General features: G+C 58.1%; 1 protein-coding gene across 1 annotated transcript; it reads left to right on the plus strand.

Moving 5' to 3' along the window:
- Positions 1–1,105: 1,105 nt before the first annotated feature.
- GRK6 (G protein-coupled receptor kinase 6) lies at positions 1,106–12,172 on the plus strand. The gene is made up of 15 exons (XM_010078202.1): positions 1,106–1,199; positions 3,852–3,964; positions 4,277–4,354; positions 4,626–4,726; positions 5,992–6,084; positions 6,409–6,472; positions 7,117–7,257; positions 7,945–8,135; positions 8,943–8,980; positions 9,121–9,210; positions 9,302–9,510; positions 9,790–9,927; positions 10,164–10,301; positions 10,460–10,594; positions 12,122–12,172. Exons 1-15 carry the CDS (start codon positions 1,148–1,150, stop codon positions 12,170–12,172), a joined length of 1,632 nt encoding a protein of 543 aa, XP_010076504.1. The 5' UTR covers positions 1,106–1,147.
- Positions 12,173–14,168: the final 1,996 nt, after the last annotated feature.

The following is a 14,168-nucleotide window of genomic DNA, read 5'->3' on the forward strand; positions in this document are numbered from 1 at the left end:
CGGAAGGCCGGCTGCGATGGCCCCGTCCCACCTGCCTGCCCAGCCCAGGCCTCCTGCAGTGCTGGATGTCTGGGGGCTGTCTCAGATCAGGGGCTGAAATGCATCCACAGTGGAGGAAAGTGTTATGAGAGGGTTTCTCAAGAGCTGATAAATGGTGTTCAACCCCCCTGATTTCAGAAAGCCGTGCCTTTGGCCCAGCTCAGGGCGGTTTAATGTATTTCCAAAGGGAGGTGGGAGATTGTGTGTGTGTTGGCACCGAGCAGGAGGGCAGGCGATCCCTGGAGGCTGGCTGGTCCCAGCAGTTGGTATTTCAGTACTTAGTGCTTGCTATGATGTAAATTTTTTGGTCTATCTAGAAGCTTTCCCACCCTGTCCTACAGCACTGGGCATTTACTCCAGCAACTGAAGCTGGAATAATATCTGGTTCTGGGATCTCGCTTCTCTGAGGCTGGCTTATCTCTGGAGAAAGGTGGGAGTGTCCCCACTTCACAGGTGGGAAACTGAAGTGATGAGCCCCGGGCGATGCAGTGAGCTGTCTGTGGAGCCAGGATTAGAGCAGGAATTCCTGTCTCCCAGCTTCATGTCCTCTCTCTGAGAGCCGCTCCCTGGAGTAAGCAATCAGTCTGGAATGAGTAGGTGGCATGAACATCATTACTACAGCAGGAAGAGCTTCACACCAAGCAAGGCTTGGCCTGGAGAGGTCCTTAGTTATGCAGAGGTCCTGAGGACAGGCCTGGGAGCCAGGAACTCTTGTGTAGGCATAGAGTAACCTGTGGCTTTAGGCACTCCTGCCTCTGCCCTGGTGCTCCAAACTTAAATAACAAGTCACGGAGATGTCCAGGTGAAAGGTCTTCATGTTCTTGGTTGGCACTTTGTTCAGCAGACAGCGTGGCTGGTCCATCCCTTTCCTCTGGTAGTTGGAGGTTCTAGTGCTTTCATTCCACCAACCAGGAGACGGTGGTACTGCTTCGGTCTTGTTTTCCTTGCCTGGGCTTGCTCGTGTAAATGGACAAAGGGTGTCTCTTCTTGGCTCCTGGCAAGGTTAGGCTGCAGTCGGATGTCCTTGCTTCATAACTCATGGTACGATCTTGTGTGTCCTGCAGGTGGTGGTGGAAACCGGAAAGGCAAGAGTAAGAAATGGCGCCAGATGCTGCAGTTCCCCCACATCAGCCTCTGCGAGGATCTTCGACAAACCCTCGGTGAGACGTGGCAGCCGGCAGGAGCTGAACAGCACCCGGGCTCTGCTCCGGAGCGGGGCCGGTGGGTGAGCGTGTGGGTGTTGGGTGCACGTGAAGGCAGTTGAGTCCCACGGGGGTCAGGGACGTATAACGGGGCATGTGTCAGCCAAAACCCGGACAGGGTCACTTGGAGCTTGGGATGTAGGGAAGAAACGATGGGTAGGTACATCACAGCTGTGCAGCGTGCACCAGATAGTGTCTGTTGATGTACCCACACGCCTTCCAGACTGATGAGCTTCACCAGAGATACGCACCCTTCTCTATGTAAACAGACCTGCTCAGTGTTGCAGAGCTTTGGAGCATTGCTCTGGGGTGCCTTTGAGTAAATAATGAAGGTCCAGCTAATGCCTTCTGGACTCCCTGGCTGGGATTCAGCCCTGCCCTGCAGACCTCGGCTTCTAACGCTAATGCGGCAGCTTTACTTGGGCAAAACTGGGCTCTTGCTGTGCGGTATGGATGAGAATTGTGCAGTTGGGCAGGGCTTGGCCTAGCATTCTAATACTGCACTTTGTACTCTTCATGGTTTTAATATTGTTTGTGCAGCAGGCTGGGTCCTGAGATCACGTGAAGTTGTTTTGGGCATGCAGGGTGGGAATGCTCTGTTTCCTGGGAAGGGGAGAGCTTAAGTTGTCACTCTGGATTCAGCTGCCAGCTGGAGAGTGGCACAGCGCTGGCCTTGTTTCAGAACAGATGTTGCTGGGCTGAGTGGGTTTGGGAGGTTTCTGCAGCTCCAGTCCCCAATTCCACCCCACCCAGGTTTTCCAGGTCCTGGCAGCCCCAAGGAGAGGAGTGGCTCCCTTTGAGGGCACGTGGGACTGTAGCATTTGGAATAATTCGACCTCAGTCATCCACACTGTAACCTCCAGGCTCGCAGCAGCCTGGTTGTGCTGCTGTGCACACCATGCACCACCTCCCAGGGCCAGCTTCGCAGCTGACTGCAGTCAGGTGGAGACTCTGGCTGTGGTTTGGCTGCAGACTGCCTCTGGAGTGGGTCCGGGGCACTGAACACACTCTGGCGTGGGCTCTCCCTGCAGCTCCCATCTTGGCCATCCCAACCCATCTCCTTCTCTGATCTGTGTGCCCTCAGCACAGCTTTCCCTCAGCTGATGCCCATCCTCTGCCTGCAGCCGCCATTCTGTGGGTGTCGTGACATGTTTTCCAGCACTGACCTTCACCTTTGGTGTGCTGCCGGTTTGCCAGTGGTGAGTGCTAGTGGTCTGTCTGTCTCTGCTGTCCCACTGTCCAGGACAGTGACCTGGTGATGCTTTGGGAGGCAAGCCCCTTCCAGCAGCTGGCTGTCACCACCGGTGTCCCCACTTCCCCTTGGGGAGGCACACGAGGAGTGCTTCTGGCCCAGGTGGCAGCCACCTCACCTGGTTTCCCTCCGGGAACGACAGCCCCGTTCCTTGTGCCTGGGTCACCCTTTGGCTGGAGTGGTTTCGTCTTCCCCTCGCAGCCTGCTAGAAAGGCATTTCTTTCCTTTGCCAGAGGCTTGGCAGGACTGTGGGCATGGTAGGCTGGTTTCCTGCTGCAGAATTAAGCTTTGTGTGCCCTGATCACAGGGAGCAACCTCGTGTGAGCCTGGGCAGCGGCGAGGGTAGCCGGAAGCTTCTGATCTCCCCGGCAGCGAGCTCTCGTCCTCCCCAGCTGAAGGGAACTCCTTCCCCTGCAGACACAAGGAAACCAGCCAGTGCAGCGGAGCTGGCAAGGCAGCCTCCTCCCCCACCACAGCCCCGCTGTCTCTGCGCTCTCGTGCACCCTCAGGAAGCCGCAGCTTCCTCGGGAGAAACTGCTGCACGGGGAGGGGAAGCCGGAGGCCAGCAGTACCCAGTGCCAGGAGTGCTGGAAGGTCCCCTCGAGCCGAGGGACGGCTGCACATCTGCACCCCAGCCAGCCCACGGCCCTTGGCAGCAGTGGCTGTAATAGAAATCTGTTCTACACAGGGCCTTATGAGTGGAAAGAGAGGAAAAAAGCAGAGAACTGGAAGTGCTCTGGACAGGGATTTGTGCCTGGGCTGCCAGACTTCCGAGAGGGGTAGGAGGAATCAGCAGGGAGGCCGAGCTCCGGAGGGCAGCAGGAGTTGATGTACAGCGAGTGGCTGTCCCATGGAGTGGGGGGGTCTACAGGAAATGGTGCCCCATATTTTGATGTTGCTGCTTCCAGCAGGGGCTTTGGGAATACAAGTGATTTGTAAGAGTCATCAGAGCTACTCTTGGCCTGGACCATCTGCCTCGAGATAAGCTCGGTGTGTTCCTCATGTTCCAAGCAAAGTTGTGTGTCTGGAGTAGTCGGTCAACCTCCTGGGGAGAGGTTTGAGAAGAGAGCCTCCAGGCAAGCAGGATACACTGAAATATCTTGCTAGAAACAAGAGGGGCAGGCTGTACAGAACGGCTGGTCAAACCTCTTTCAGGGAAGAGCATCTTCCATAGGGGAACGTCAAAGCTTGGTCATGCCTCTTGTCCCCGTTGGGTGCATTTCACTCTCCAGGGAGTCTCAGGCTGGTGGGAACTGTGAGCTGAAGAGTCACAAGCCTCTCCCCTGCCACCTGTGCTGGGGGTGGGCTGTGGCTGCTCCCCGGGGGCTGGCAGTGAGTGGTCTTCTCCACATTTGCAGAGCGGGACTACCACAGCCTGTGTGAGAAGCAGCCCATCGGGCACATGCTCTTTCGGCAGTTCTGTGAGACACGACCTGAGCTGTCGCGCTGTGTCAAGTTCCTGGATGCCGTGGTAAGAGCAAAGCCTGTTGGGGGAGGCAGGGATGTTCTTGGCACCCTGGGAACAGACCAGTTGGCCTTGGGTGCTCCGGCAGTTGCCAGGTACTTCTGGGCACGGAGGGTTTTCCTGAAGGAAAAACTCGTGAGTTGCAGTTTCTCCGAGACAGGGCTGGGCCTTTGCTTAGGGAGCTGTTTGCTGGAGATCTGGTTTTCCAGGAAAGCATGGGAAACCTTGGGCAGAGGGTGTTGCTGCTCAGCAGCTGTTGCCAGTAGCAGGGCTCGGCTCCTGGCTGGACCTGCTCCTCATGCTGTTTGCTCTGTGCAGGCAGGGTACGAAGTGGCTCCAGATGAGAAGCGGAAGGAATGCGGGCAGCATCTGATTGAAAAGTACTTGAAGCCAAACGTGAGTAAGAGTGTTGTCCTTGCTGCCTGCAACAGTAGAGCAGTTGGAAAGCTGACAGCTGTCATTGCGCATGTCTTGCCACAGCGAACGTGCTGGGTAGGATGGTGAGGGCAGTATGGAGCCACCCCACCACCTCACAAGCGACCGTTGCTGGTTTTCCCACTGGCCCTAAAGCAGACGGACGCCTGTGTGCTCTTACTGTGGGCTTATCCTTCCTGGGAAGATCCTTGTGCTCTGCTCCCTATGTCTGACTCCATCCCTTTGTCCCCAGAGTGATGATCATGTGCCTGAAGTCCCCTCACAGCTGGTGGACGCCTGTTGTGAGAGGCTGGAGCAGGAACCTTCCAAGGAGCTCTTCAAGGAATCCACTAAGTAAGTCGGAGGGCTGGGGCCTGCAGATGCTGCAGCCAACTCACCTTGTCCCTCCTGGTCCCTTCCTTCAGGAGAGCAAGGGCTGGTGCTGCGGCTGGGGCCTGGGGAGTTTGGGGCTAGTGGTTTGCAGCACAGCTACAGGAAAGCAAATGCAAAGAGCTCCCATGGGCTCTGGGAGCCACAACCTGCTGCAGAAACCTCTGTCGCTCCTCTCAGTTTGCCATGGGTCTGAGTTGCCACTTGGGAAGACCCCGTTTCAGCGAGCCTCAGAATCTGGCCATGCTGTTCCTAGTCTTGTGCCAGCATCTCGCAGGCACCCGTAGAGCAGAGCTGACAGATGCAGTCCCGGTGCCAGCTGTCCTCTCCCGCTGGCCGCAGATGTGGCTGTTGTGGTTAGGTTACGCTGGCTGTTGCTGCAGAGATCTAAGGTCACTTCTGTTCCCATCGCAGTGGCTGAGGTCCCGGCTCCGGATGCGAAGCGGAAGCTGTTAGGCAAACCAGGCTTACGGCTTCCACCCCTCCCCAAACAGTAGCTGGAGCACGTTGCCTAATCGAGCGCAGGGCTGTGGCAACAGGTTTGCTGCAGTCTTCAGGGGAGCGTTAGCTCTGTGTGTGGTAACCAGTGTCGCTGGCTGAATGCAGAGCCTCCGGGCTGGGCCCTGCCTGCTCCTGGCAAGCTCTGAAAGGGGAAGAGCCTGTCCGCTTCTCCTTGATGCATGTTTCCAGTCTAGACACTATGTCTAAGGCTCTTTACTCTGCTGGGCAGCCCTGGCACCAGTCTCCAAGGCAGTTAGCTCTCTCGAGCAGCATCCCCTGTGGCCCGTTCATGCTGGATATTCATCTGAAAGGGAACAACTCAGCGCCTGGTGCTGAACACTGCTAGCAGCTTTCAGCAGCTGATTACAGCCTTGTGTGCACATTTGCCCTGTGAGCAGAGGGGCAATTGCAAAGCGCCCCATCGTCCCCCTTTGTCCCACAGCCCAGGCTGGTGCTGAGAAGCCACAATGAGCAGTGCCAGCCTGGTCGCAGGGTGCTGTGTTCATCACAGCGTTACCTCCAACGCACCTTCCTTTTGCATCAGGCTTAGCACAGAGGACGGGCTTTCTGGGCCAGGGCTGCGTGGGTGATATAGCGCTGGGCTGGGTGAGGGGATGGCAAAGTGATGGGGCTCTGGGGTCTACTCACCTCCTCTTTCCTTGGACCGCCAACCTTTTCCACAGCTGTGATCAGCTCTCAGGACCCTTGCTGGCTCTGCTCTCTCCTAGGCTTATCCATGACTACCTGAGCGTGGCTCCCTTTGCCGACTACCTCGACAGCTTGTACTTCAACCGCTTCCTGCAGTGGAAATGGCTGGAACGGTAACGCTCACTGGCACCTCTGGGACACCTGCACCCTGCTCGCATGGGCTGCCTGAGGGGTCCCTTGAGCTCCTTCCCATGCTGGGCCCTGGTGCGAGACAAGGGCCTGGCCTTTGCTCTTGCTCTCCTTCAGGGCCCTTCACTGTCACCATCAGCCTCTACTGGCTGCCCCAGCGTTGCTTGCCTCGCAAGGAAGCGAAGTCTGCTTGAGCAGGGGTTTTGGGGCGAGCCAGAGTCTCTCAGGCCAGGGCATGGGGGTGGTTTGGGCTTCAGGCCCTGCTCTGTCCCTGCTCCCATCTCATTCCAGTTTCCTTTGCCTTACAGGCAGCCAGTGACCAAAAACACTTTCCGCCAGTACCGTGTGCTGGGCAAGGGCGGTTTTGGGGAGGTGAGTGACCAGCATTTCGTCTGCATTCAGGGTACCAGGCAGCCAGTGTTGCCTGCTGCCAGATACGGGCCTAGGTTGTCCATCAGGGTGCAAGAAGCCGCTCCAGTCCCTGCAGGCAGGTTCTCCTCTGGATGGGGGGGCTGGGGGTCTCTGCGCTGGGCACTGCTGGGCTCTGGCCATTGCATGGTCTGTCAGTTCCTCCCGAGGGGCAGGGGCTCCCTCTCGCCGGGCACTGGAGGTGTGGGAGGTGTTGCGCAGGGTCAGTAGCATGTGCCCTGTGGTTTACACTGCTTCTGGGACAGAGTCAGGTCTGTTCCTGGTGTCTAGGCAGAGGAAACTGTCCTCCTGAAAACTGTCACTGTCAGGCTTCCTTCTGGTTCTGGAGTGGCCTTCTGTCTTCCTGTCACCAGCCATGGTGCTGCTGCAGGTGGCAGAGGCATCACAGCCCTCTGCTGCCTATCTGTGACATCTGGAGATGTCACTGCTCCCTGTGTCCTTGCTTTGACAACAGGCTTCTTGCTGACCTCAGAGTGAGGCAGGGGCAGGGGCATCTTTGCCTTCCTGTGCCCCTTCCTGAGAGCAGCACCAAGACCCCCAGCTTGGAAGCGGCAGCGGGAGGGTGCTGAGCCTTGTCCCCCCTCCAGGTTTGTGCCTGCCAAGTGCGTGCCACGGGGAAGATGTACGCCTGCAAGAAGCTGGAGAAGAAACGGATCAAAAAGCGGAAGGGAGAGGCCATGGCCCTGAATGAGAAACAGATCCTGGAAAAAGTGAACAGTAGGTTTGTAGTAAGTACATAGGAATTGCTCTCACTTCGCTGTGGTGGTTGATTCTTCCTCCAACCAGCCGGCCCAGCACCTCTGTGCTCCTTAACCAGTGTGGAGAGGCGGGAGCAGGCCTCATGGGTAGGGTCCTGGTGGCTGCAGATCTCTCACAAAGCTAGGGTCTGGCAGGATCTCCTGCTGCCTCCACAAGATGATCTAAATGCCCCCAAAGTCAGGCCCAAACAGCAATCTGGTCTGCCAGGCACCTTCTTAACCTCTGGAGCAGAAGAAAGCAGTGAGAGCTGTCTCCAGACAGCCAAATGGGCAGAAGCCTAGCCCTGAGCTCTGTGGAGGGGAGCTCTCTCCCTGGCTGCACTGAGGTGTGGACAGCCTGAAACCTCCCCTTTCGGAGGATTCATCCAGTGCTGCCCTGGGGTCACTGTTGGGTGCTGCTTGCCCTGGAGGGGAACAATTCTGGCTCCAGGAAATAGTGTCCTCCCTGCCTGAGGGAAGCTGGGGGTGTGCAGGGGCTGCTGGGCACTTCCATGGTCCTCCCTGGGTTTGCGCAGTCCCCCCTCTGCCTCCTCTGCTGGCAAAGGCTCAGTCCTGCTGCCCGTGAGTGGCTGCTTGGGTGACAAAGTGCCCATCAGAGCATGGGCACCTCCCTCTTCCAGCTGTGTCTTCTAACAGCCTTTCTGCCCTGAATTGCAGGTGAGCTTAGCCTATGCATATGAAACTAAAGATGCTCTCTGCCTAGTGCTGACCCTCATGAATGGAGGGGACCTCAAGTTCCATATCTACCACATGGGAGAGGCCGGCTTCGAGGAGCCCCGGGCGGCTTTCTATGCTGCCGAGATCTGCTGTGGCCTCGAGGACTTGCACCAGGAGAGGATAGTGTACAGGTGCGTGCTGCCTGGCCCCTACGGGGAGACCTTGTACGGGCTGCAGAAGCAAGAGGGTTCCTGCTGCTCTTACCAGCGCAGCTGGGTCTGTCTGCTCAAGCAAATAAGCTCAGGCTTGAAAGCAGCACAGAGCTGGGTGAGAAGGGATCAGAAAGAGAAATCTCATGGGAGAAATGAGAGAGCTTAGCTTGGCTTCCTCGTGCTAGTAAATGATCGCCAAGAACAGGATGTGATCATGCTGTGAATGCCTCGGGGCAGGTACTTGGGTGCTTAACTCCCCGGGCAGTATTGACACTAGAACAAAGGAGGGTAGGCTGCCCCAGGCTGCCCAATACACTCCAGAATGAGAGCTGGGCAGCAGGGAGAACAAACTGATTGTGTAACTGTGCTCATTGGGTTGTGTGATGCAGTGTTAGGGACAGTGTGGCTCCACATGGGCCAGAACATCCCTTCTGTTCCTGCCCTGTGCCTTGCCCTGAAGCAGGGTAAGCAGGAGAAACCTCTGTTCCTTCTCTCTTGCACGGCCTGCCCCGTAGTGAGCTCTGCACCTGCAAAGAGAGAATGGGCCACGGGCTCAGATTCCTTACGGAAGGCTGAAGATTGTCATGACCTGCCTCTCTGGTCAGGAGGAGGGGGCTTGCAGGGCTAACTCCAGGGTAGGGAGTGAGGGGGAAGGTTATCTGTGTGCCCAAGACAGGGACGTTGCATCCCTCTGCTGCTTATGTGTGACTTCTTCAGATGTCGCTGTTCCTTGTGTCCTTTACTTTGACAGTGAGCTTCTTGCTAATCAAGTCTCTTCCTTCCCAGGGACCTGAAGCCAGAGAACATATTGCTGGATGACCATGGTGAGTGACAGGTCAAGAGAAGCCCCAGGCCTGGGTCCTCCTCTCTTTGTCTGCTTGAACCAGGGTTGCTCTGTGTTCTTGGCAGTTTCAAACATTGTCCCTTGACCTTGTCCTGTTAACTTGCCCCCTCCTCTGTGCAGGTCACATCCGTATCTCAGACCTGGGGCTAGCTGTGCATGTGCCAGAGGGCCAAACAATCAAGGGCCGGGTGGGGACAGTTGGCTACATGGGTAAGTGGCTCTAGTTTAATCCAAAAGTGTTCCCTTACTGCACACGTGCACTCCCTGCCCTCACACGTCCTTCACCCCTGCTCCTGTGTAGCTCCGGAGGTGGTGAAGAACGAGCGCTACACGTTCAGCCCGGACTGGTGGGCTCTGGGCTGCCTGGTGTACGAGATGATTGAGGGACAGTCCCCCTTCCAGCAGCGCAAGAAGAAGATCAAGCGGGAGGAGGTGGAGCGGCTGGTGAAGGAAGTGCAGGAGGAGTACTCGGAGAAGTTCTCACCCTGCGCCCGCTCTCTCTGCACCATGGTACGAGTGTGCATCCCTGTCCCTTCACTCCCACCGCCTCTTTGCATTCAGCGGGAGAATATTGGGGCTGCTCCCTGTAGAGGTGCTAGTGGCAGCCAGGTTCCCTTGTATCTGATAAGGCAGCACAGGAGGGTCCAGAGAGCCTTAATTCCTCTCTCTCCATCTGCCTAACAGGCTTGAGCCATCCCTAGAGACATACTTCAGGAGCCCAGCCAACCTCAGGGCTGCTCCTGCCTGAAGCACCCTCCACCACAGGCACTGATTTCCTTTGTGTTGCAGCTCCTGTGCAAAGACCCTCTGGAGCGCCTGGGGTGCCGAGGAGCTGGGGCCAAGGAAGTGAAGGAGCACCCTCTCTTCAAGCACCTCAACTTCAGGAGGCTGGAAGCTGGCATGTTGGACCCCCCCTTCAAGCCAGATGTAAGTGTCTGTTGGTTTCCTGACCTCTTCAATCACTGGTGCTGGAGCTGAGGGGTGGCTCACCTGAGGAGATGGTGCCCATCCCTCTCCCTCCTGTTTCTGGAGCCTGGCAGAACAGAGGTCAAGCAAGCTCTAGGCTGCAGGGAGAGGGCCTAGGCTTGGCCATGAGCTCCGGTTGTTTGAGATGGTGGCATCTTCATGGAGCCTAGCATTAGAGCAGTCCTTGTGCTGTTTAGCCCCAGGCCATCTACTGCAAGGATGTTCTGGACATCGAGCAGTTCTCCACCGTGAAAGGGGTGGAGCTGGAGCCCACGGACAATGACTTCTACCAGAAGTTTGCTACGGGAAGCGTGCCCATTCCTTGGCAGAATGAGGTGGGTTTGCAGAATGGGTCTTCGCTCCTGCTCGGGCCCAGCGTGGCAGAGTGCAGCGTCCCACGGGGTTTGTGCTGTCCCTGCGGCTCGTGCTCTGCTGGGCCCGCAGTGATGGGCTTTGTGTGGCAATCACTGCAGCCATCTTTGTCCTCTTCCAGATGATCGAGACGGAGTGTTTTAAGGAGCTGAATGTCTTTAGCACAGATGGCATAGTGCCCCCAGACCTGGACTGGAAAGGGCAGCCTTCTCCACAGCCCAAAAAAGGGTTACTCCAGCGCTTATTCAGCAGACAGGTAAGAGTGTTTGCCCAGTGTTTCCTCCCCAGAAACTCTGCCAGCAGCGTTAAGCCCTCTCCCACCTGTGCCAGGCAGATCTGGCAGGGAGGTGGGCATGAAGGGGCAGGAGACAGAGCCTCCCCATGTGCTGGGCGGCTGGACCCCAGGGCTCTCTGGGGACCCACACAAGGCTGCAGGGAGCCAGCCCTTGCCTGGCTGGTGCTCCCCATGCTGCTGCACGTCAAAGGGGCTGGGATGGAGTGTCTTGGCTAAACATGCTTCAGTCACACAGGCAGAAGGATGTTGTTGAAGGCACTAAAATAGCAAGTCTGCTCCCTTCCTCCATGAATTACACCATCCCTGAAGAAGAACTTGCTCTTGGTATGGGCTATGTGGGCTCCTGGGCTCCCCAGAGCGTTTCTGCCAGACCACGAGCAGGCAGAGAGAGCAGTGCTTTCGAGGGATGAGGAGAACGGAAACGTCTTGCAGCTGCTGTGGGCTTGCTTGTCTGCCTGTCTCCTCTGCCCAGAACAGTCTTTGCCTTCTTTCCAGGACTGGCAAAGTCTGGGCTGCTGCCTCTCAGCAGCTGCTTACAGCTGTGGGACTCAAGCGTGGTTGGCTCTGGACCCACTCTCAGCCACCCTGTGCTGACTCCTGCTTCCCCGACGAGCTCTGAGCGGTGTGTCACTGCTCAGTGGGCTGCCCCAGCCAGAGCCAGCTCTGGGCTGGGATCCCCAGCCCTTCCCAAGGCAGGCAGGACCTGCCAGAGGATGGGCACTGTGGCAGGGGCTGAGCTGTGATTTGCCACGTGTTTTCTCTTTCCAGAGGTGAGCAGTCTCTCCTGGCTGCTCTGCTCAGGGAAATACCCGGTGGCCCGCGGACATGGCAAGATCTGGGAAAGAGGAGTGTTATCCTTCAGTGCCTAACCCCTTCTCCCAGCCGAGCACAAGCTGCTTGTTGTTCTAACTGCCCTCTGAGCCACTAATCCCGCTTCCCCGCTCTCGCTGCCTTCGTAGGGGAGGCCTCGCCCTCAGCTTGAGCCGAAGCTGCCCCTGCCCCGTCAGCTCCCAGGGGGCTGTGGGGAGTTCCCTTCACTCCTGTCTTCGGATGTCCGGGACACACAGAAGGGTTGAGTGACTGTGAAGGGTTTGGTATTGCCCTGTGCTCAGACTCCCTCCTGTTCCAGCAAAAAGGGCTTCAGCTGCTTCTGCGGCCGGCCAAGCCCTGAGCGGGGCAGATCGTCTGTGCTGGCACTGAGCTGTCTCTGGGGGGCTGCAGTCTGCTTCCTCCCAGCTTCCGAGCTCGTCAGCTGTGTGTTCACCAGGCTGTCTGCCAGGAGCTGAACCCCTAGATGCAGCTTGTCTGTTTCTCTGCAGACTGGGGGTCCTCTCCAGACCCCCACCTCCATGTAGCTCGCCCATGCATGGGCCGGGGGGGCTTGGCCCTCTCCTGCCAGGGGCAGCCGTTGGGTTGTGTGACTGTGCTCACCCTCTGCTTGCTGTGCTCCTCTCTCCCTCCTCCCTCTCCTTGCCCTTCTGACTTCAGGACTGTTGTGGAAACTGCAGCGACAGCGAGGACGAGCCCACCCAGCTGTAGAGCACAGCTTGTTCTCCAGCCCCTGGGACCCCCTTGGTTCTGCGGGTGCCCAGCGGAACAGCAGCCCAGCCTGAAGGACACGGGTAGCAGCGGCCCCTCAAGGTGGATTTGTTTACAGCTTTACCCGTCTGTATCGGAAGACTGAGGATGGCTCCAGGGCTGGCGACAGCATGCGGCTCGGGCCAAGGTGTCTCTGACCATGGGCAAGCCTTAATCCTTGAGACAGACCTGGATGCTCCTGAATCTGCCGCTCGGGATTGCGCTGCTGCCGCCGGCCGGCTGCTGTTCCCCTCCCGGGCCCAGGCTGGGAGGGAGGGGTTGCACTGGCGTGGGCCAGGCTGGAGCAGCTCTGCTGACACATTCCATGGTGCCGAAGCGGCACTGCAGGGTTGGTGTATATTTATATACGTTGGTCTGTACATATCACATGTCAGTTTTTAATCTATAGGTGGGGGCCTGCACTGCCCCCACCCTGTCACAGGCACAAATGTCCTCCTATGGGGGGAGCGACAGTCCCAGCTTTGTACCAGGGAGTTCTGGGCAGAGGCCCTCTGTGCCTTGAGATGTCTAAAGCATCTTTCCTGGACTTTTCTGGCCATGCTGAGGCGTCCCTGGCTCCAGCGGAGTCCATTGCTCAGCCCCGAGGCACAGGAAACGCTGTGCCAAAGCAGCTACCATTGCATCCTGGCAGCAGAGCGTCACTGCCTCATCCCTGCGTCCCTGTCTGCTGGAGCCTGCTTCCTCCTGCCTCCTCGTACACGCTGCCAGCTCCCGGGAGCTGATCCCGGCCCCTTCCCCAGCCTGCCAGCAAGCCGCCTGCGGCACAGTGGGACACAGCCGTTCCCACGGCGCCTGCTCCGGAGGTGCCTGCTGCTGGCTCTGGTCCCTGCCATGGCACAGGATGGCCCCAGCGTGGACCTGCCAGCTCCCGCCCAGCCGTCTGCATGCTGGGGCTGCTGCAGGCCCCCAGCCCAGCTCTGTATCAGAGGAGCAGGCGTGTGAGGGACCCTGCTCTCAGGGTCAGCAAAGCTGTGGTAAGGACAATGTCCCTTCACTTTGTCACACTGTGAGCGGTCACCCGAGTGAGCAGGGCTGGGACCAGTCCACATGCCGTACTGGCTCAGTGTGTGTCCCCAGGGGTCCTGGGGAGCCACCACAGCTCCTGTGCCTGAGGGCAAGGCAGGAGTGGAGGGTCCGGAGCTCTGCGAGGGGCTCATCCCACCCCTGTTCTGCTTGTCCTGTGCCCTCTTGTACGCCCTTGTCCCAGCTGTGTCCCGAGCAATAACTCATCTCTTCTGTGTGTGTCTGTGTGTGTGCGTGCACGCGTGCGTGTGTGTCTGTGTGTGTGCTGCTGCCTTGTGCTTGTTCTGAGCCAGGCCCCCGGGGGGGCTGAGCACCTACTTGGACCTGTGGTATCATTTGCTTGCCTTGCACTAAAGTTGGAGAGTATTTAAATTTTTAATCTTTTGTGAAGTGTAAGATTGGCTGTGCCTTGCGTCACTGTGGTGTCAAGGGGGGCCCACTCTGGGCTGTACGGTGGTGGTGGCTGTAAGGAGGGGGGAGGAGGGACACCTGCCCCCCGTTTCTGGGTTGCACGTGCTCTGCTGGTGCTCCTGTCCTGCAGGGAAAGGCGGGGGCTGCCCTCCAGTGCAGGAGCTGATGCTGAGCCCCAGGGCCCTTGGTGGCTTCTGCTGGATGGCTTCAGCCAGGGCAGGGGCACAGCGGGCACAGAGCTTCATGCTGTTGGGGTGCTCCTGTCTGCTGTGGTCCCCTCTGGGGCATGACCCCCCACATCTCCCTCTGACCTTGGCACAGCCCCTACAACGCCCAGGCCCTGGGCAGCCCCAGAGCTGTCACAGGTGTGCCATGGGGCTGGGGACAGAGTCCTGCTCCCCTCTGAGAGAGAGACAGCCCCTTGAAGGGGGGACATGCTGCAGGGGGACGTGGTGGGAGCAGGGTTGGGGTCAGGACAGTTACCATGGGGGAGCATGCAAAG

This window comes from Pterocles gutturalis, unplaced genomic scaffold (assembly GCF_000699245.1).
Source record: "Pterocles gutturalis isolate BGI_N339 unplaced genomic scaffold, ASM69924v1 scaffold36223, whole genome shotgun sequence".
In the NCBI taxonomy this organism is placed as follows: domain Eukaryota; kingdom Metazoa; phylum Chordata; class Aves; order Pterocliformes; family Pteroclidae; genus Pterocles; species Pterocles gutturalis.